This window comes from Anser brachyrhynchus (assembly GCF_964034855.1).
Source record: "Anser brachyrhynchus genome assembly, chromosome: 10".
NCBI lineage: Eukaryota > Metazoa > Chordata > Aves > Anseriformes > Anatidae > Anser > Anser brachyrhynchus.
This window is the reverse complement of record NC_137705.1, coordinates 14,453,193-14,476,762: the sequence shown is the minus strand read 5'-3', so window position 1 is coordinate 14,476,762 and position 23,570 is coordinate 14,453,193. Positions and strand designations below refer to the sequence as shown.

At 38.8% G+C, this 23,570-nt stretch overlaps 1 protein-coding gene across 5 annotated transcripts in view; it reads right to left on the bottom strand.

Moving 5' to 3' along the window:
- RFT1 (RFT1 glycolipid translocator homolog) overlaps positions 1-23,570 on the bottom strand; it is an 84,554-nt gene that overhangs the window by 3,380 nt on the left and 57,604 nt on the right. For 3 of the 5 annotated variants that reach the window (XM_080606072.1, XM_080606070.1, XM_080606071.1), the window contains 12 exons: positions 16,889-16,975; positions 12,937-13,022; positions 12,524-12,640; positions 10,570-10,759; positions 9,891-9,992; positions 8,787-8,921; positions 7,833-7,911; positions 7,524-7,574; positions 5,177-5,307; positions 3,869-4,013; positions 2,029-2,134; positions 494-743 (listed from right to left, as the gene is read on the bottom strand). In XM_080606072.1, the coding sequence (XP_080462198.1) occupies positions 494-743; positions 2,029-2,134; positions 3,869-4,013; positions 5,177-5,307; positions 7,524-7,574; positions 7,833-7,911; positions 8,787-8,921; positions 9,891-9,992; positions 10,570-10,759; positions 12,524-12,640; positions 12,937-13,022; positions 16,889-16,912 (1,416 nt within the window). In that variant the 5' untranslated portion in view covers positions 16,913-16,975. Of the gene's footprint in view, positions 1-493; positions 744-2,028; positions 2,135-3,868; positions 4,014-5,176; positions 5,308-7,523; positions 7,575-7,832; positions 7,912-8,786; positions 8,922-9,890; positions 9,993-10,569; positions 10,760-12,523; positions 12,641-12,936; positions 13,023-13,134; positions 14,056-16,888; positions 16,976-23,570 lie in introns of those variants that run through there. The other 2 variants (XR_013955581.1, XM_080606069.1) reach the window with 2 other exon arrangements.

Below are 23,570 nucleotides of genomic sequence, written 5' to 3'. Positions count from 1 at the left end.
GCATAAAGGATTTTTCATTTGTCAAATTTTTGAATATTGAAATGCTACCATCTCTGTAATAACTAGTCTGTGCAGTTAACATGCTGTAATCTGAATATATGCAATACTGAATATTGCTTTTAGCAATTTTTGCTTGTTTTTTAGTACAGAATTTTTGACTACAGTTTTTGTGCTATCACTATTTCAGTTACTAAGAACCAAGGACATGGATTTACATACAGGTAACAGAAATACTTTAAATTTTATTTTACTTGTCAGACAGATAGTCCTCTGCCACCTGGAGGTGCATCAGATACACACACGAAGTTCAATATAACCACATGTATTTGTTTTATCTTTTAATAGATATAAGCAGCCTTGCAAGCCTGTAACGGAAGTCTCCTAGCCTATGGTTATAAGCCTTTTTTGCTAATGATATTTCTCTGCTTGTGGAAACAAAAGTCATCTGATATTCGCTTTCACAGTGAAAGAAAGGTCTGAGAAAGACACTCACCTCTGAAAAAACAGTAATTACTCCACTTATGACATAAACGAGTATCAACACTGGTGAGGGAAGCAAGCCTGTCAAAGGTCTGTAAGTGCTTTCCTTGAAGTAATCATAGATATAGTGGGTACTGTGAGCAATTCGAATACCCATATTAAAGCAGTTTGCAAGGATAAAGCCTACACTGCCATACCAGTGGGTCAAGAAGTAGGAGATGCACAGGAACGTGAAGGACAAGGCCAGCATAACAAAATTGTACCTAGGAAAAAGAAAATTTGAACAATGTATACAGTTACAGTATTTACTAAATGTATCTTTGAAAAATAAAAGTCCCACAATTTAGTAAAATAAGGAACAAATTCTCTCACCTTGAAACAGAAGAAAAACTTGAGAAAAAAAGATAAATGACTGAAAGAATAGAAAATACACCAAGGAAACTAAACCAAGAACTACATGATGTTACATAAACTCTATTTTACTATTCAGCTGCATACTCATTTCAGAAAGTCAAATTCAGTAAAAATAATTAGTAACATGAAAACCTGAGGATTTTTTGCTATTTTATATTAGGTATTAAAGAAAAAGAATATTCAGCAACATGACACAGTTTCTGCTCCAAACAGTGCCTTTGAAGCGAAGTTCTAGGTTACGACAGCAGCCCTTGCTAGTCTAAAAGGATATTTCTTTGTGGAAAGCAGACCTCGTTAATTAAATGACTTTTTAAAAAATACTTAATTGATTTGGTATGGTCTTTTAATGGACAGCTGCTACAGAAGCAAAAAAAGCCTGATGGGAGCAGAGGGGAGGCCACCAGGCTGCAACACCAATATGCCAGGATGAACACAGAACCAAGAAATAATGCAGGCTGGAAGGGATCTCAGGAAGTCATCTAGTCCAACTTTCTGTTTAAAGTAGATTAACCTGAATTCAGATGCACAAATTAGATCCATTCAGAAGTGTACTTGATATATAGTAACTGTACATGAAAAATTTTAACAGTTGCAAGTTCCTAATGAATTTTAAATGATAGTCTGCCTTAAAAGCTGAAACTCTAAATGCATATGTATAATAAATAAGACTTCACATTTAAATTACTTTCCCAGTTAGTCATCTACCAAAAGCTAATTGAACCTTTTCATTTCTTGATTTCCGACCTTTTTACCCCAACATTTAAACATTTGCTAAAGCTTCTATGTCTAATTCTGCATACCGGCACCTAAATAAGGAGTTTGGGTTTCTGTGGGGCAAGGCGTTTTTATGCTGGTTTCAAATGCACCAAGCTCTTTATCCGGTCATGATAAGCTGATATTAAGACAACATTCATTAACAAACATGTAAAAAACAAAACTAGCATGCGTGTCCTTGCCCATCTGTTGCACCTGGTACAAGACAAGAACAGAGTTCTTAATGGCTGCAAAAAAGAAATTGGCTCTTGGGGGTGGGGTGGGATGCGTTTCCAAGCACATACCCAAGCAGAACAACTGTCCTCTAAACATACCATACACAGATTAATTAAAGAACGTTCTGGGGACTCTACTACTTACCTGTCTACCTCTTCTTTGCACATCAAAGCAAATGTAAAACATTCTGTTACTCCATTGATAGCAAGAAACAGGACATATAAAGAGTAACACCGGAGAAGATTTGGACCTTAAAAAAAAACATTTAAATGACAGATTATTTCTTTTTACAAAGATATGTTGTTTTTACACTTGCTGATAAGAGAAAAGGTTGTGATGTTATCGCTGATGATAATGGGAACTTAAATTCATTTGAAGCTTCTGGTTTAGATATCTTTACAAGAACATGAACAGAACAAACAAGGCAAAATAAAAACAAATCCAGAACACAAGGGAGTAGCAGTTATGGTAACAGAAAAGATCTCCACTACCAAACTGATATTTTATTAAATGGGATTCCCCACCAAATTAAAATTAACATTATAACCCAAGCCTTCCTTTGTACAGAAATTGGTGAAAATGAATTCAATAATGTGAGGTTCTCAAGGCAATAAAATATATACGTTTTGAATACAACAGCATAAAAAAACTAGAAGGCTGTTTAACATATTCAAAACTGTGCTAGATAAAAGATATTCCAATTTTACAAGTCAGAGGTAATTTATATATGACTTGAAAATTCTCCATTCGGTCTTGGAAATAATTTTCTTGTCCTTTTGAGACTAGTTTTAACACTGGGAAAAATATTCCCATGGTTTTTAACAGGTTCTTGTGCATCCCTTAATATTCCTTCTTGAGAGCTAGCTCAACAGCAGCAATGTAGTTCCTATCACATGTCCTCCCATTTCAGTCACTGCCCAGGGAGCAGTAAACACACTGCAGACGCGCAGGGTAGAGCTGAGGACATTCTTTTCAGGCATACATAAAAGCATTAGACTAGGGAGCACTCAGAAAAAAATCCAAAAGAATATATCCACAAGTAAGATGGTCCCACAGCTTCTGAGAGACCAGATTTGCATCCAAACCTGATGATACTTTTCTTAGAGCTCCTCAGCACATTTCAACTTAAGGTGAGTATATATGTAAAGATGCTACTACTAAGGGATCTAGTTCTGGATTTGGACAAGCTAAGACATTGATTTCAATGGGAGTTTCACAGAAAAAAATCTGTAAAGAGCAACTAACAGATCATGAAAGCAAATTATTATTACAAAGCTATAATTCTGAAGCACTGCTTATATACATAGGCAAAGCCCACACCTAACAGTTTTTTTCTGCAAGCTTTATTCATTATGTAAGTAATTGTGTATCCTGATTTAATTTTATCCTGTGCAATTCACACAAAGCAATCTTACAAGGGATGCTCCACTAATTATTCATGAGAGCAACACAGCAGTGATCAGCTTCAACTTTACCAACATCAGGACTACTAAGAAAGTCAGAAACAACAGACAGTTCGGAGTGAAATGGAAGGCACTTCACAGCAACACAACCATCATTATGCGATACCACATGACTACACGTAAATGCACTAGTGCGTAAGACATGAAAAGACAATTTCTTTATTCTTCCTTCCCAGTAAGTCTCCACATCTGGTTAATACTACTGTTCAGCAACATTTCAGCTTCCGTAACAGTTGCTTCAAAAACAACTTCACAAGCTAGAATTCTACAGTCAGAATATTCTGAATTTAAGCATCTACAACAGGACAAAGAAATCAAACAGTTTAGCCAAAATAAGGCCAGGTCACAATATACCAGTGCTATTCAGTTCAAAATGAGCAATACGACTCAGTATTTTAAGCTTCTTTTAATCTGAGATGACTTTTCTCAAAAAGATCAGCTGATTTACCCAAGAATTCATAATAGCTGAGCTGCAGTTTGTTTATACAGAATGGCTTGGTTGCCAGCTCTACCCTCTTTACCTGTTCCAGAACTGAGCATTGAGCCTCCATAAATATCCAGAGCCAGCTGAGAAAAGGCATATCCAAAAACAGTGATGGTAAGGCCAATCAGAAGCACAAGTTTCAACAGCAGTTCTAATACATTCGCAGCCATAGCAATGTCATCCTGAAAAAAAAAAAAAAAGGCAGACATTTACATGGATCAGAATCAGTATAACAGTTATTTTGACAAAGCAAAACTATTCCATGGAAAAAAAAACAGCACACCTGCACGCTGTAAAAAGGTGTCAAAACTATCATTTGGTATTGATTTATCTGTACACATGGTCCTAACTTCCAACAGTGCTCAGATATTTATTATTCTGTTCTGTGTTTTATGCATTCAAAACTCTAAACAAACATAAGCCATCAACATGCCTGCTAAACGGGTGCAACTGCTGTTTCCTTAAACAGTAAGAACTAAGCTCAGGCAAACAAAAGAAGGGTGTTTGCCCAAGGCTGCAATCTGAACCAGCAGAAGGGTCAGATTTTTATTGCTGCATGGGACTAGAGATCTGTCACACTAGAATAAGCAACTTGTCAGTTCTGCCACCACCTAAGATGCAGCTGATGACAGAGAGAAGTCAAACATTTTTACCAGTTACGCTATATACATACATGCAGCACACTACCTATAAAATATCAAGCACACATACAGGTACACCTTTGTTTAGCCTCCCCATGATCTGAGGCACAGGAATTGTTTAACTGTGTGACCCTCACACCTGATTGAGAATTTCTTATCTAGAGCATACAGAAACCTCTTGTTCAACATTCATCGTTACTCCACAAACGATCCCGAAGCACAAGTAAAATACAATTCTCTTCATAGAATTGCGCTCTTTGGAAGCACTACTCAATATTTATGAGCAAAATACATTCACAAGTCAGTCAAAGCATGCTTTCATGATTTAATCTACAATAATTGCCTAAGTACCTCTAGAAATACACAGTACACAAGTGTTTACACCTCATTGTTCAGAGCAGATGATGTTAACTCCAGCTATAATACAGTGCAGTACTATGCCACTGCGTATCTTAACTTGTATTTCACTGGCTTTTTACCTACTCTCTTTTCTTTTTGGTACAGCCTCCCTTGACATATTCTCCACTTCAACTAACTTTCAATTTCAACAGTCTTTATACTCAAAGACTTTATAGTTTTTCACTTTACATGTTTTTCACTTTAACAGTCTTCATACTCAGTTTAAACACACACTTCTGCCATTCACACTCCTGCACCAAAAAGCAAGCACACGACATTCGGTTAAACCAAAAAAAAAAACATACCTGCTTCTGATCCTTTACATTCTTCCCTCTTTCCAATACTTTAGCAAAAAAGACATAAAAACTCTCTTCAATAGGCAAAAAGATGAACCTGGCCACCAGTGAACCAAGATTATTCACAATATCATATACACCTTTAAAAACAAAAGTTAACAGCATCCTGTAATTTAAGACATTTCAATTCCAAGTCTTTAACAGTGATACACATTCCAATTCAATGTTTCCACTGAACAAAGAGAACACAAGTGGAACTTAATGCAACATTACAGCTGCATTCCCCAAAATCTTCCGACAGTCACAGCAAGCACAGCTCCAAATTAGACGTCTTGCCCACAGACAGATGGCAAAGCTAGAACAAGAATTTGGTAACAGCACCAGACACATTCCAAATTCGTACTGTAGAGGAAGTTCAAAGATTCTGATGAAAGAAAACCTATTCACTGACTGGGGACGGAAAGATAAGGATTTTACTGATACAAAGGAAGAGAGAGATATCCATTTTTCATGTTTTTTCTTTCTTTCTGTTTTCATTGAGGTGGACAAGAAACCCTACGTAACATTTTACTACCACTTCCATCCTCACCAAGACACTGAGCACTGCTCCAAACCCACTCAGACATCTGTGTGTGTTACTGTAACACAGTGACTGAGAGCACACCAATTCAGGCATATGGATACATGCTTTACAGGCTCACATTGAAATAAAATTCTGACTGATTTCACAGGACTCAGAATTAGTGTTTCCTAACATTTTGAACACGCAAGTGCTTTTGCTCTCATTGCTCTTTTAAAGACCCTTTGAGTAAGAGGCAGCTCATTTGTTCCTCCGAGAAGGATTAGAGTGGCTGCACTTACTGGTGGCAAGCATATACAGCCAGTACTTATGGGGGAACATACTTGTGCCAGCAACTAAAAGCAATTCAAACTTGCCAAGAAACTTCTAACATCAGGCCAACAATTATAGCCTATTTTCCTTCCCAAGCTGTAAGCACCCAAGGTGCTGCTAATGCAGTCATCTGAACTGCTACTGCCATACGTTATTCTGTAATGACACTGAGTTCTTTTATGGAACACAACTCAGTTTTGAGAAGTAATGCTACAAACAACGATGCTTCAGCTGTAATGTCTGACAGATTCAAGAGGAAGACAAAACAGAAAAAAAACAATTACAAAAAATGAAGAGAAAGACAACTGTAATGTTACAGATACTAAACTATATGATGAAGTTAAAACCAAGTATCAGGTCCTGCACTTTGGCCACAACAACCCCATGCAGTGCTACAGGCTGGGGGCAGAGTGGCTGGAAAGCTGTGCAGAGGAAAAGGATCTGGGGGTGCTGGTTGATGCTCACCTGGACATGAGGCGGCAGTGTGCCCAGGGGGCCAAGAAGGCCAACGGCATCCTGGTTTGTGCCAGGAATAGTGCAGCCAGCACACCAGGGAGGTGATCATCCCCTCGTATTCTGCTCTGGTGAGGCCGCACCTCGAGTGCTGTGTTCAGCTTTGGGCCCCTCGCTACAAGAAGGACATCGAGGCCCTGGAGCGTGTCCAGAGAAGGGCTACGAAGCTGGTGAAGGGCCTGGGACACAAGTCCTATGGGGAGCGGCTGAGGGCACTGGGGTTGTTTAGTCTGGAGAAGCGGAGGCTCAGGGCAGACCTTATTGCTCTCTGCAGCTTCCAGAAAGGAAGGTGTGGGGAGCTGTTGGTCGGCCTCTTCTCACAGGTGATAGGACTAGAGGGAACGGCCTCAAGTTGTGCCAGGGGAGGTTTAGCATGGAAATTAAGAGACATTTCTTCTCAGAAAGAGCAGTTACGCATTGGAACGGGTTGCCCGGGGAGGCGGTGAAGTCACCGTCCCTGGGGGTGTTCACGGAAAGGTTGGACGTGGTGCTTAGGGACATGGTTTAGTGGGTGATAGTGGTGGTACCGGTATATTTGGATGATCTTGGAGGTCTTTTACAACCCTAATGACACTGTGATTCTATATCTACTCAAATTTTAAAAAAAGAAAATAAATGGCGCCATATATGCAGTTGTAAGTTTATGATCCAAAGGAAAACAATTAAAATCCAGTACAAATTAAGTTTTCTGAGCAACATGGTCTAGTGGGAGGTGTCCCTGCCCATCGCAGAGGGTTGGAATTAGATGATCTTTAAGGTCCCCTTCAATCCAAACCATTCTTTGATTCTATCTCCTTTTTTCAATCATTCTCTGAAAGATGTCTCAAAGTCAGAAAGGCTTTGAAATCTGAGACTTTCAAGTTATTTTCAAATACTGTAAATTATTTTTAGAATCAGGTGAATAGTACCTACTACAACACTGTCACCGTTCCACAATATCATCACACTTACCCTGATCTCCAAAATTTAACACATTCAAAAATGTCATCACATATCGTTCACCTGGAAGTTCAAAATAAAGAACATAAGAATTCCTAATACATGTTCAGGTACGTCCAACATGAAGTATTCAAGAGACAAGGTCAAATGGGACAGGACCTAGTTCAGGTGTTGTGAAAACCCTCTAAACTTAATGTGAGTAGGTAACATCTGCTGCTGCCACCCTCTGATCACCACCACCCAGCTTTCTCAAGCTCCACCTCAATTTCGTAAATAGTATTCGCTCACCCTTCCCCAACATGCCTATACATCACACCTCACCCTCTGTCAAAATCTGCTTCAAGAAGGATTGTTTGAAGAAGCTCCACGTCAACCGTGCTTCCTTCCAGTTAAGGAAAGTCTGTTAAGAAAACAAATACTGAAATGTAATAACCATGATTGAAACTACAGAGCAGAAATACAAAATAGAAAGTTCGTCCATGACGCTAGCTCTAACCACTCTGTATTGATGAGGAAAACTCACAATGTCATAGCTACTAATATCTAAAATATCACTAAACTCAAGTGCACATGTCACTCTGGTCTGGCTGAGTAAGAATTTTTCCTTTGCTGAAAATGACTCATGTTGCAGACAGACAAAAGGACCTGAATAATCTTTCTACAGAAAACTCTAGCAGAAAAAAACAGAGGAGAGGGGGAAAAAAGTTGATAGCATGCCAACTCTCATAGTAGATGTAGGGACAGTTTGAAAAGTAGTAAATAATTTACAAGTCCCACAAGGAAGAACAACCTTTATCTTCTCAACATGTAAATCTTTTTCAGAATGTCTTCCTTGCTGTTTTTTTTTTTTTATTTCTTTGTCCCACTTCCTTTTGAGAAGACATCAGAGATATGAGTATCTGTAGGTTGCTGTACACTACCATGCTTATTTTCCGGAAAAGCTGAAGTTCTGATTTCTCTTCTGCCTCCTACCTGATGCTAGGTCATTCCCCTTAACACTGTAAACATCCCATCTCCAATTAGTGGTTCATGCAAAGCTACTGAAAGATAAAGACAAACAAGCCCATAAAAATACAAAGGGGTCAAGTTTCATAATGTTTTTCTGTTATACTCATGCAAACCGTAAACAGAATTTAATGTAAATGTTGTCTCCTAGCCATATATTCTAAAGCGCAGAGCTACCCTCAGAATCGTTCATTTAACTCTACTATCTCAAAATAATTTTCAAGGCTCTCTCAACAAAGGCTTAAAAAAAAAACAAACTGTGCAACCTACCTCATCTTCCACCAATTTAGGTAATAGAGCTTTCACTCTAGCAACTGGAAATGACTTCTTTGTTGCTTCAGGAGATCCCAAAAACATTCCAAAATAAATTACATAGCACATTACCAGAACACTGGTATATAAAATCTGAAAAGATAGATAAGGAAAGAAGAAAACCAGTAAAACAAAATTAACTTACAAATGCAGAATTACATGCTAGAATTGCATGTGGAAAAACATGCTGGAATTACAAATTCAGCAAGAACAGAACATAGTAAGTAGCTTTTACTCCCATCAAATTTTAAACTAGCTCAAGACATTGATTTAAGCCTCACCAAGAATGCTGTTGATTTTGATTAAAGAAAAAAATAGGGCAACATCAATAGTCCTTTGCCAGCTTTTGTAACGTTCTATTCAGCGTTTTTAGAAAGATCATGTTAAGTCCAATTTTAAAGTCAAAAAAAGTTGACAACTGACTACCAGCTACATCTCTCACTTTGATCAGTTATAAGCTATCTACCCAGGTCACTGCAAAAACTGAAAGGTAAGAGCCATGTCTGCAGCGGCTACATTTTCCTATCTAGGTGAACTGACTGCACAGGCCACAACATTTTTCAGGTGCTAATATATCCATTCTTCATTGTAGCAAAGACAAACTTGTAACCCAAGTACGTGTTACACATGATTAGCACTTTCTGATAAGGTGATATTATAAGGTTGGTGGTGATAAGGTTACATAGGATTATATCCTTCTACACAACAGAATCTGAAGTTGAACCTTAATACTGCCCAGTGGTGAGCAGTCTTCTAGCATTACAATGCATAACTAATTTAGAAAAAAGTCAACATAAAGCTTATATAAAGCAATAACCTTATTTGCAAAACATGCCTTTATAGACAGAACAGGGTGCTTTCTTATACCTCCATTAAACTGATTGCGGTCAAAATGTCAAGTCGGTAAGTATCAGCAAAATACTACGTATTTAAATCTTAAACCTCACAGGAGCAGTTGGTCTCACCTCCCCAGTTATGTACCAGGCTAAACATCAAAGCTAACAGCAAATAATTATTTTTGAGGAATTAAGAATTCATAGAGAAAGACCACAGGAAACTTACCTGAGCCAAGGAAAAAATGTAAAGGCCCCACTGAGGATAAAGGATTACTAAAATAACCGTCAAAACACATTTTGACACTACCGAAAGGCTTTCAGCAATTACCTTTAAGAAAGAGAAAACAGAGAATGTTTAGCCAAGTTAACCACCTACAGAAGCATAAAATGCTTAAGTTTCACATACAATTTATGTACAAATATAAGACTTTGAAAGTCAGTAAGGCTATCACATTTTTTCTGCTGAGTTGGCCACCTTAGATTGTAACTTCTCTGATTTCTCTAATCTTACAGTTTGATTCCTCCATTGCACTTCCCCAGTCCTTTGCATAGAACATAAGGGGGAAAATTGTGTGCGAGGAAATCACAAGTTCATGCCAACAATCATTTGAAATGCAAAGCTGTGGAAGCCATTTGTGCCCCCCTACAGTTAAAATCATGACTATACATTTCAAGATCAGTTAAGTGATAATTTGTAAATAAACTGATTTATTTAATAGGAACAAACTACATTACAATTAAGTCATACAGTATTAAACAGTACATAGCTTTTTAATGTTATTGAACATAGGAAGATCTGGTTCAGGAATCTTTTCTTTACATTCTTTGCATCATCTTTTCAATAAAAATCATTTTCTCTCTCTCTCACACACACACACACCTTTATACTTAGCTTCTTTACTAACCTTAAGTCTTACAAACAAATGAGCTTGGGCTAAAACCCAGAATGGTTCTCCCAGAAGCTCAATAATTGCAGAAAGGCCAAATGCCACTACACCAGCCTGATAATGAGGAACCACAGAAGGATCAGGTACTTCAAGTAAGTGTAGCCAGACTAAGCCCAAGAAAACAGACCAAAAAACACCGAGAGGGACTCTAAAAAGTTAACATAAAAACAGTCAATACAAATGTTAATTAAGCAGAAGAAAGAACACATGAAAAATCAATTAAAATTTTAAGCATTACCATAATTTAAAAAAGAATGCCCTGGTGAATTCATTTCTATTCTAACTACACCATGAATATCTTTTTCTTTTTTGGAGTGAAAACTTAATGCATTCTTCCACCAGACACAAAACATTTTCCTGACCTACTCTTTGTCTACTCAAGAACCTAACATAAGGCCACCTATTTGCATTTCTTATTCTGTAGGACTCAGTAAGTCTGATCCCGCATCGCCCTGCAGAATACTGTAAATCTCTTAACAGTGTAATTTTATTGTCTTCTGTGATTACCAGAGGTTTGCAGACAAGCTTTGGTGTATCTTGCTGTAATAGACACAGATGCTACTGCTCCAACTGCTAGTCTGTCTTCCAGAGACCCCTGGTTCTCCAGAGAGCAACAGCAGAGGCAGATGAAGGAAATGCACGCCTGCACCTCAGTGATCTACTGTAGCTCAAAGCCACATTGATTAGCAACTGCAGCTAAAAACCAAAGCTAGGCACAGGAGTATTATCCTCTGCTGACAATGCTTCAAGAACTCACAGCCTATTGCAGAGCACAGAAAATTTTATACCATTGCAGCAGGACTTATCTGACCCTCCCATTATCAGATTCCTAAGGTATTTGACAACAAACTCCTAGGATGCATTTCAGATCATTCAAGAAACGATTTTCATTTTAAGCTATGCTTCTCTAAGAGAAAAAAAACGCACATGGTCATTTATAACTGTATCATTCAACGTCCATTTGAAAGGCAGTCAAACAGAAGAAAATTGATTAAAAGAAGTTACAAAGAAGAGATTTAATAAATTTAAATTATCATGTTTAAAGCTCTCTCTGGAACAGACTATCCCTCTCTTACACCTGGATCCAGATGACAACACACAAGCCCCCAGCTCCTGGGTCAGATCTAACCCAATGGAAGATCACTATTTTGTCTTGCAGAGGTAGTTTTCCAACATATCACAGACAAAAGTGACTTCCCAATCTACCCGTCACTGCACAGCTGCTGGATCTGACAAGGGATGCAGGAGAACAGTGCATCCAGGAGCCAGAAGGGAAGAGCTAGCCATAAAATCCCTTTATCTCCAATGGGTGATTATGCACTCTGGCTGCAGCTTCACATGGACTTTAAGCATTCTACTTTCTGATATAAAACGGCACTGCAGTTAAAAGAAGTGGACGTACTTATTTCCCGTTGCTTGTTTCCAACCTTTCACATCTCTCCTAACACAAACATTTATGTTTCCATCCTCATTAAATTGTATTTGGGATCAAGACTTTAAAAAATTTAGTTTGAGGGGAAAAAAATCTTAAGCAGCTTCATAAACATATATCAAGTAACAAAAGAGTAAGACTAAGTAGGCAGAGAAAGAAAAAAGACTAAATATCTGGGTAACAGAGCTGTCCTTTACCAGCTACAACACAGGTGAAACTCCAGGCTGGATAACGGAATAAACAGCTCCTGATACCACCTTTGGTGACACACTTTCCTATGTGCTCCGAGACCAAGTTCATAAATACCAAAGCAGTAGATTGACCCGCTTCCTGCGGCTGTCCCGAAACGTGACTGGGATTACTAAACACTCAAGGGTGAAATAGGTACCTCAGTAAATACAAATAGCCTTTCATTTTGTATGTTCTTAGACAATAACCAGAAATAAGTTCTAAAGAAAAAAGATTTTAAAGAGATCTTACGTCAGCCACAATAGATTAATTGTTTTGGTCCAGTTTCGCTTTGTACTCCCACTCAAGCAAGCTCTGCGGAACGCCTCCCTGGCTAGGAAGAGAACTGTTGAATAAAGTAGAGTTAGCCTAAAGATAAGGAAGAAAAAAGAAAATTATTTTATTACATACCGTTTCTGAAAGCACACAGTACAATTACTTTTTTTTTTTTTTAAACACAAGACTTTCTGGAAAACAAAAACCCCAGTTACACAAAGCGTTTCAGCGGCATACCCCACAGCCTACAAACCCCGAGGCCCCGCAACACCCCCAAGCACTTTAAGAACCCGATAATAAATGAAAAAAGAACCCAATCGTGCTGGGAACCCCGACGCTCCTGGGAGGGAGGCCAGAGCGCGGCCCGGGCTCACCTCACGCCCGCTCACCTCACGTTGACGACGCCGAGGAGCTCCCGAGAGAGGTGGCGCAGGGTGAAGGCGTTCAGCCCAAACGTGACCGCCCGGAACAGCACCTGGCAAGGAAAGGAAACACCTGCGGGCTGGCTGGGGCTCGGGCGGCTCCCGCCAGGCACCTCTGAGGAGGAGGAGGAGGAGGAAGAGGAGGAGCCCGGTGCCGCCGCGCACCTGCAGCAGGGCGCTGGAGGAGGCCAGCCGGGTGGTCTGGCTGAGCACGTCCTGCGAGGCCATGGGCGCCGCCGCCAGGAAATGGCGCCGTCGCGCCGCGATCCCGTCAGGAGGAGCGGGGCGGGCCGGGGCCGAGGCCTCCTTTCCCTTCCCTCCCCTCCGCCCCGACCTGCCCAGGTGCCCGCCAGCCTCGCAGGCTGGCATTCCGCCGAAAAATAACTAAGGTGACAGACACCGAGAGCTGAGAAGAGATGCCTGGTTAATAGCGTTTTCTGACAGATGGGGTTTTGCAGTGATTTCTGAAAAAACTCCATGCGGGTTTGATCAGGCCCTTTCTGAACAGAGTAAGCCCACTAGTTGTGCAGATGTAAGGAGAAGATGAAAGCTGAGGTAAAAGTGGAGGAAAAAAAACACCTCACTTAATTCCGTTTAAAAAAAAAAAAGCTTCAAATAGCAAAAATACAATCTAAGTGGAACCTACTTGAATTTAATAATACACTGACTTAAAATCTTAAAGACAGTTAAGACCTTTCTCAGCATAAATCAGAACACGTGTCCCAGACTATTTCAGATTACTATTTCAGCACCGATATGTAAAAAGAGTACAGCTGTCAGTGTTACAGAACACGTCCCACCAGAGCGTGGCTCTCAGCTCAGAGCAGTAATGTTTTTCTTAGCAATTCTACAGTCGAACCCAAACTTTTTAATTCTAACAACAGCTGTTAGAAAGCGCTCCCAGATGGGAAAAAAGTGTCCAAGGCCTACTTGATTTCAACTTTATGACAGAATACAAACAGCAACAGTTTAAATTGGGATCTTAAGAGAAACTGGAAAACCAAATGAAATTCAAGATCATACAGAGCAGCAGTCTCCCCATCAGCCATCCCTCTTCCTCCTCCGAGATGCTATCCACCACTTTAGGTGTCCAGAGCAACATTTTTCAGACCCTATCATCTTTGCTGATAGCATTCTTTAAACAATCTGGAAGTGACGTACAGAGGTGGATGTACGCAGCAGAGGAATATATCCTGTGAATGCTTAAGTGTGGTACTAATATTGGTAACAGCTAACTTGTGTTTTATACATCAAAGCACCTAACAAAAGAGATTATTGTAAAGACAGGGCCATGGAGACAAAGAGAAGACACTGGTCTGTGTTGGTTCAAGTAATCAGACCAATGGCAGAGACAGGAAGATGATCTCAGGTTTTGCGTTATGGGAGTGTTCAGGCTCCTCCACTGCCCTTTCCTTCAGTCAGCTTTACACTTCTCACAGGGAGAAGAACCTGATGTCATGATAACTCAGGCTCTGGGCCTTTCTTAGTAGAGGCAATGGTGACAGTGGAAATCAAAAGACAGTATTTTACAGCTTGTGCTGATGCCAATAGTGGTGGTGAACTGTAGGCTTTGAATTGTCATATTAAAATCCTTCACAAGTTACTATATACGCTGCAGAGGGAAACAAAAGTGCAGTTGAGCATAAAGTATGCAGCATCTACCAACACTGTGGTAAGGATTCACATTGTTCTCTGCATATGCCTGTTCTGACAAAAGTAGGGATCTTCACGTAATAAAACAGAAGAAATCAGCGTGCTAACTGGCGGCAAGAGTCCAACCTTTTTGGGAATCTGTCATGGGCAACAGTGAGTGACAACTAATGATGTCTTGTTGGACAGTTTGGTTTATCACCTCAAAGTTGAAACAAACAGCTGCAAAGCACAGGGAGCTAGGAAAAAAAACCCTGCAGCTTTAATTGGTTTTAATAGGAAGTGGCTTTGCCACTTACACCGTTTTGGCATTAATGCATCTAAACCACTAGATGGCAAGCAGCCACAAATGAGGCAGCCAGCAGCTAGACAGCCCGGTCAGTCCCCAAAGTACGTGGTTTGTCAGAACTTTTTTTTTTTTTTTTTATGAACAATTTGAGAATGGTAAAACTTATGGTAATGAATGGTAAGACTGTGTTACTGAATTTGTATGCAGTTTGAAGAAAACTTCACGAGAAAATGTATTCAAAACCATTATTCTCCAATTCCCACAGCAGGCAATGCCCACTTAATGCATTCCTCCAGACTCCCATCACAACCTATCCCTTTTTTGGTTGTCCTGAGACAACTATTTACAACGGCATATTCTAAGATAGTTCAGTTTCCTTAATAGCAAAGGCAGGAAGATAAACTAACCATTACAGAGGTCCTTACTCCCAAAGTTAGGCTGCATCTGGAGCTAAACTAGGCTGGATGTTCCTCCAGCACTGAACAAACATACTGCTTGGCTCAGGGCAGTTGGATAAACCCCTGTTGTATAAAAGGTACGTAGAACCTCTAGAGCAAAGAGAACCATTAGATCTACTCTGAAGTTAAACTAGTCCAAAAAACACCACAGAGTTGCATATACAGGCCTCAGAATGAGTTGCAACTGTTTCTATAAACTTTCAAAAAGAAAAATGTTAGTGTTTATAACTTCATTTTACTATCACATTAATAAAGTATTTCATGACAAAAAGTGATATGAAGTCAAAGTCCACAATTTTTATACTAATTGATAAAATTTTCTTGAGCACTAACTGCTCTTAACATGTTATAAGACCTTCCATTATATCACTTCATCACAAGGGAAATCATCTTCAGCTAAACTATTACAGCAAATTTCCTTTAGGACAAAAGCTTCCAAATTAATGACAAAGTGACAATGGGCAGCAGGAATCTTAAATCAGCAGTGAGATCTTGAAACAAGACCACATTTTAAAACAACTCATTGCAGGACCAAAATTAAAGCCCCTATAAAGGATCAATAGTAAACATGCAAGTTATTAAACCAAATAAACACTACACTTTATATTTAGTAATGTAACTTCACAACTTTGTCTTATTTGTGCATTTTTTTTCCCTTAAAGGTTGCTTTTAGGAATCAAGTTAGATAACCAACTATGCTGTGAAATCATAGACAAAGTTCTCTGCTACTGCCCAACACCTCCTGGAATAGTGCATGATGTAGATGACTACCTATGCTGTGAGCTAAAGACTGTAGATTTCTACAGCTGCTGCAAAAGCCTTTAGCTTTGGAGTCAGGACCGTTTTTAGAAATGAACAAAAAAACTCAAAAACATTGCTGCTGGCTGAGCACCCCTGTCCCCAGATGGCATCCTCTCCAGTTATTTTGCACACAGAGACAAAGCAAGATCCCTGACAGCCAAAGCGGGCAGCTAAAGGCTGCCATCCATGTGCCCAGCCCTGCTCTGTGCCTCCGTTTGCCTGGACTCTGCTGCAGCTGGAAGGAGAGGCTCCAAGGGCAGCAGGCCCTCCCAACAGGGCATACTGCATTTAAGGTTGATATGCACCCCTCTTTCCATCCCTCCCCCTCTGACCTGCAGCCCACAGATACCACTACAGGAGACAAGGGGGGACAGAGCTGGAACCGTACGGTGCTGGCTTTGCAGAGCCCCATGCTTTGTAGGAAGCATGAGGCTCAACAGAACTGCTCTACCTCTGCTCTAAATCCACACTTTGCCATTTCATTAATGAGGAAAAAATACTTTTTTTTTTCCCTGGGATCTTTTCCAAAATAATTTCCTTATTACCCACTTATTACCCCATTATGTGTTTTTTTTTTGTTTGTTTTAGATTTTTAGAAGAATGCATGTGAGAGATCTCTTTGTTCCTGATCATATAAAGCTTGTCCCTCCACAAAAACTACTAGGAGTTTGGGGGGCAAAGCAAGGAGTCACATCTAGATTTACCAGACTAGGAACCAAACCTCATTAAGCTCTCTGGCGATCATTCCTCTCTCAGATCAGGGATGTATCTGGATGTGAGGATGTACTATTTCCATTTCAGTGCAGAACTGCAAGAAGAGAGAGAAGAGATTCACAGGCCATTCACCAGCAAAGTACACTAGCAATTACTGCTGTGACAGTTTCTCTTCTCTCCAAAGCGTCCCTAAAGGGCTTTTCAGATTAATGTCCCCAGGCTTTGTGGACTGAGTTAATCTCTCAATGCATGTTACGTGGTTAAACAAAGAATTGCATCTTTTTCTGGCTACATACTAGTTCAGCAAGGATTTCATTTACGTCTTTTCTTTGGGATTAAGGGTCTCCTTGAAGAATGCAGAGGATTTTTTTCTGTGATGTGCTACATTTTAAAAAAATGCACTCTCTGCTTTCCACAGTAGCCTTGGACCACTAATTAATGTTAACACAAGTTAACATTAACTTTGCCTCACACATTTTCAGAGTACATTGGTCTTAAATACACTGCTTACATGTAATTTGATCAACTGTTTTGCTGCTTTATCAATTTCACTTTTAAATTATTTTTATTTATTGAAATATTTTAAGTATATAGTGGACTTTAATATGTAATGTAAACTAATATTCAACTCAGGAAAAGCAAAAAATGCAGCAAATACACAACTCAAATAGCTAAATATTAAGGATGGGATAGTGCCAAGTTTTCATCAACTGTGTCAGATGATTACACTGCATACTTCACAACATATTAGACAGACTTTAAGAAATAGCATATATTAGTTAGAAGAGCAAAAAAGGAACGTTCTGTGCAATGCTGTGTGCTTCCAGTAAGCTTTACACTTTTCTTGCTCTCTTTGCACTTTAAAAATCCATAGTGTTCACAGACACTAAAATCTAAAAAAAAATCAAAGTTATTGAATCTGGGGGAAGTAATAAATTACAGTAGTTTTGTCACTGGAGCTGGCAAGCTCCTTGCTTAAATTCTTGCAGAATTTGTACATTCCTTAAACACGTACATATTCAAATCTGCACGATCTTTACTGTTCAGTATGTTCTAAATGCTAAGCATTTCCTTTGTATGTACTTTTACGTGTTCAACTGAATTTGATTTTTGTCTTGCCTTCCTCAAGGCTAGAAATTCCAGTCATGTTCACTACAGTCTAACATTCTCTTCTTACCTCTCTCATAATTGGCTTAGAAAACTTTGCATCAGCCACTCACTTCAAACACAGCTTAGACAATTCATCTAACTATTGTGGCTCTGGAGGTCTATCAATATATAATGGAAACATCTCTATCTTTTCAGAAAGTTTATAATGTCAGCAGCAATCATAAATGAGAAGTTCTCCTGAAGGCTGTTTCCTTCACCTTGTAAAATATTAACTGTCTTCATTTATCGTTCGTGCCAGATACATGCAACTTTAACTATCATTGTGATAAGCATTATTTCCAGGGAACAATACATCTCAAATTGTAACTTACAAACCTGAATTACAAATGTGATGAGTAGGTGTTGCAAAATTCTTCTTCCTTCATACACATTGTATAAGGTTAAACTTCGCAATTATGCTTGGTGCTGGTGAACGCATTATCAGTGAGAATACACAAGTATTCTCTGGGGTATAAGAGCCATACTAAAGTTGTAGAAATAGATTCTACAGCAGTAAGCACTTAAAAATCTCTGCTAACCGGTGCTTGGTATCTTATCCTTCCATAAGCTCCAAGCTACTTCCCTTGAGGAAAAGTATATTTGAAAGATACAGAGGTGCATAAAGTCTACAAGAGACTCCTAGTTGCTATGCAAACACATGCTCATATACACTATTTCCTCTAACAGTCATATAGAAATAAGGCTCTGTTCATTAAAACACTTCACAGCTTCTGAGTATTCATGCAGGGTGATCCTCCTATATTTTCAAATTCAGCAACAAATGCTATTACACTTGCTTTGACCTCAGCATCACTTGTTTTTGCGTGAAATGGCCTTAAGACTTAAAATCAACAGTGACAATAACTCAACGAACATGTTAAAATATTCACCCTGGAAGGACTCATCTAGCAAGTGCTTCTTCAATACATAGTAGAGCTTGGATTCTGAAAATGCATTAAATAAAAAATATTCTTGTAAAATATTCCAGTTTCTCTTTTCTTCTTTGAGTCACTGGAGATTTACTTATAAAGAAGCTAGAAACATCCAGGAGTTATACTTTACAGCTAGTAAAGCTTTATAGCTGACACAAAACAGGATACTTTTTTTTTTTTTTACTACTTCAAGTACTTCAGTATTTGAAAGGAAAAGAATCACTTAAATGGAATACCTTCTAAAACCTGAGAATACAGGATTTGTGAGTCACCATACACCACCTTCAGATTACCATCGTATGATATTACATAATACTGTGAATGATCACCTGTAGAACAAAATTAATTATGAGTCAAGTATTTCTTCATGTCATACATTTCCATCTCCCTCAAGAGCAGTTTGGCAAACTGAAAAGATTAAAATACCTCTATCCCCCTTACGGGACCTCCTCTAGCATTCATTACAGTTACAGCTAAGTGAAATACATTTTTTGGGTTCCTCTTATTCCTTAGTGACAAGTAAGCAATCTCTTAAAACAGTCAGGAACACTCACGTTATCCTTCAACGGCTAAACTTCACTTCCAGTGCAAAACCCTGAAAATCCAATTACAAAAGCTCATTAGCAATATGGGAAGTAAAGCTTCTCCTCCATCAGGAGATAACTTCTTTTCCCAAAATCTCCATTTTTGAGAAGGGCTCCCAAGAGGGCCATCCACTAAAAGGTAAATAAACACCTAAAAACAACATAGGGGGTTGAAGAATGTTAGAATCCCCTAAATTTGAATACAGGGGAACAATCTTGAGAATCAAAATCATCTCTGCCTCTAATCCAGATCTGCATAAAGTCACATTACTGACCTGCGTTGCCTCAAACTATATTGAAAATATGACTTTATTGCATACCTTTCTCTTCAGAAAAAAGTACTATTATTCTGTCCTAGATTAAGAAAGCCCAAGGTCATAAGACAACGCACTTTGACAAGTCCTTAGTTTGTTCTCAGTTCATTAGGAACAAGACTACTCTCCAAGTTTAGCTGCACTGCTATCCCAGCTGGCTCAGTCTGTAGGCTTACACAGAATAAACATAGGATGGCTTAGAGTCTAGTGACACCACCTGCCCCAACCACTGTGCTGATGATGGACAAATAGAAAAGACAAGTGAGATCAGTCATTATATGAGATGCCTTTCTGAAAGTCCTCAAATACAAGATCATGCGTCACGCTAACAAAATCACGGGCTTTACCAAACCTCTTCCATTAAGGAGGACTGTAACAGTTACAATTTGTTTGAATAAAGGGAAGTATTTTTTTTCTACTTGACTGTATAGCACAAGCTCAGAGTGACAGGCAAAGCTAAAAAACAAAGTATGTCTTCAAGAGGAAATGCAATGCAACAGCTTATTTAGTAAGGAAGCAAGAGGGGACTTTTTATTTTACAATTAAACCACAACGTTTGCAACTTGAAAAAGACAAACTAGAATGTCCACTCAATTCTAAAGGTTTGTGGGTAAGGGTGGTGTTTTTTTGAAGCGGCAGCATAACAATACATGGGGCTAAATTCACAGCTGGAAGAAGCAACTAAAAGAAAAAGATAATGAGCAATTAATTTAGGTTAGTTGTTGCCTCAACTTAGCTATCCATTTTTTGCCTTTCCTCTCCCTCTTCAGACTCATGGTTTAGTTGCTGAGGGTAAAAATCTGCGTATTACAATAGATGTCATCATCCACTAATGCATTCCTGACCACACCTACAACCTGGTGGGTATATTGGCTGTAGTATCATCAAGACACTTGGGCATAAATAATTAGGGACCTTACTTATAAAGGAGTTACGGCATTTAATAGACATTTAATAGACTGTTTCCTTTCCCTGGTAATCATCGGGGCCACATGGGCACCTGGATGCTGGTACGTGTACATACTCTGTAATTCTTACCTTCCTAAGAACTTGTGCTATGAAAAGTTACATATATCCTACTAGATACTCCATTTTTACTAGGAAGTCTGCATTCCTACCACGAGTCACAGCTTGACTTCTTGCCCAGTGGAAGAGAGGTTGAAAAGGAATGCAGTCAGCCCTGCAGCCCATAAGAGGGCCCAAGTAAGCCAATCGAACAACAAAAGTAGGTCTTCCCGGGTTCAAGTTTACTCAAGAAGTAAACTTACAGAAGAGGAATCTCAGTGGAAGAACTTTCATCTTCTTGACCTCACGAGCATCATGTTAGAAACCTAAAGGCATGGCACATGACACACTACTAATCTGGAGCCATAAACTGTCACTAGTGCCTTTACGTACTGTTCTGCAGCTTGTGGGTCACAGTTCACACCATGGTTCTTTCATCTGTACATTTCAAAAGGACTATGTATTTCAACATACGTTTTTAGTTCTCCATGTTCATCATACCTAAAACAAAATTCTTTTCTGAGAAACCAGTAATAAAGGAGGCTCATCACAAAATGTTACAGGAGTCATTTAAAGTTTTTGTAAATGGTAGAATACTCCCACTCACATCCTGAAGAATGTTGGGAGGTTCAAACAAAGGGATCTGACCGTATGTCTGAGACTAAACCAGCAATGCATATCTTCTACCCACATCATACTCCTAAAACAATGTTTACTATGAAGCAAGTTCCTGTCCACTAGCATGCAAAACCTACTTGATGTTATCAGTCATGCTGAAAGTCCAATGCAAAGAGTGAGAAATTGTTCTGTCTGTAGCAAACTGTTCAAATTCCTTCCATCAAATACACAGAATCTCACAACGTAAGCACTATATAAGCGCTTAAGCACATACGGCGCTTCTAACTATTTCACTGACACTGTACCCTAAGCCTCTGACTTTAATACCTAAGAGAGGGGGAGGTGATTGAATTGTGCAGAACGAATCCCAGTAACGTTGTTCATAATGTCTTCAAGTGTGGTATGCGAGTTCACTGCAGCCTAGGAAAGCACTAGTCAGGAAATTATGAAATTAACCTTTTTTATTGCAATTATGGCAGTTTTCCAAACCTTTACATCACTAATTCCATGTGATTATTGAAAAAGAAAAGTGAGCCATGATACTAAACAGTGAGATCTAATCCGTTACACAGATATGGAATATATAATTTGCAACAATGTAGGCCCAATATCTGAGGTGCCTTGTTAATGCATAAGTACAAAAAGTAAACAAACCTTTTCACTATACAACACTGAATATGCACAGGACTGAATATATAGTGGGTTTTTCAATAAAGTCCACTCAAAACTGCCCTCATCCTTTGTTCATTTGTTTGTTTTTTAAACTTGCTCTTAATTATTTAACAGAATATTTACACTTGCAGGATGAAGCCTGACAAGTTTGACTGACAATGGACAATATTAAAATAATATTTTTTTTTTTTTTACATATTTTTACCCCCTAAGAACAATCTATTTTAAAGACCATGATCACTTGTATACATCTGTAATTAGCAGTTACAATTGTTTCCCCATGAATAAAATTGTTTGCTTTAAAGTGCCATTTACTGATTTATGTCCCCAATGTGACATTAAACATTCTTTCCTGTGCTGAAAGTGGAGAGGTTTGAAGGTGCTGCAGGCCCCTAAAACTGAGACCTACACGGGCAGAATTGGTTCAAAATAGTTATGCAATAAGTCATTGTAAATTTGACAATAGAAAATGTTGCCAAAGCAGTAAAAGCTGTTCAAATCTCAGATTTTGTTCTAAGCATATTATTAAAATCATAGGCTGCTTCCTGCTTTTTGTGTAGTGAATATAAACACACAAAGTTTCACCAGTTTAAAAAAAACACTCATTCAATTTGCGCTTTTTTTTTTTCTTTTTGCAAACCAGACTGACATTTGGTCAATTTTCACCTGAATCAAAATCTAGCATCATTAACAAGAGGCAATGCAAAGACATTCATTTAAAGGTATTTCAATTTCATCATGATAACAATGCAGAAGTACATAAGGAGGTTACAGCTGGGTAGTGCTGTGAAGAGACAAAAGCTATTTGCTCAATACTGAACTGAAAAAACAGTAAGCTTCATCTTTGCTCATACCATCATCACTACTTTTGTTCTACAAACACAAACTAAGAAGCACAGCTGTGTGAAAAACAAGCTTTATGCTAACTGTGGGACACAGGCAACTCACGCATGGCTACTCTTCCACTGATAGTGTTCTCTTTATGCTTTTTGCTTCAAAACTGAGCAAAAGAGATACTGACCAAAATACAGTGAAACAAAAAGAACAGTAAAATTACATGAAAAGTGATTGTGAAATAGACGCTAAAAAAATGCTGAAATACTTATAGAAGGAGAAAGACAGGTTTTGAAAACAAGTGAAGCTTAATGCATCAATCATTTTAAAAGAATGATGATTCTATATTTAGGAAAGAGGTCAGACACTGAATTTCACAACCATATGTGGAAAACATTAAAGAGAAAACTGGATGGGATTGCTAAGGCAGTGTGGGACCAAGAACTGCCTTTTTTTTTTTTTTTTTTTTGAAATCCACCCCGGAACACCATAGGAGGGGGAAAAAAATTGCAAAAACCTCCCCTCTGCAACTATTTCTAAAGTGAAGTTGGCTAGCAATATGCAAAAGCTGACAGCACTGT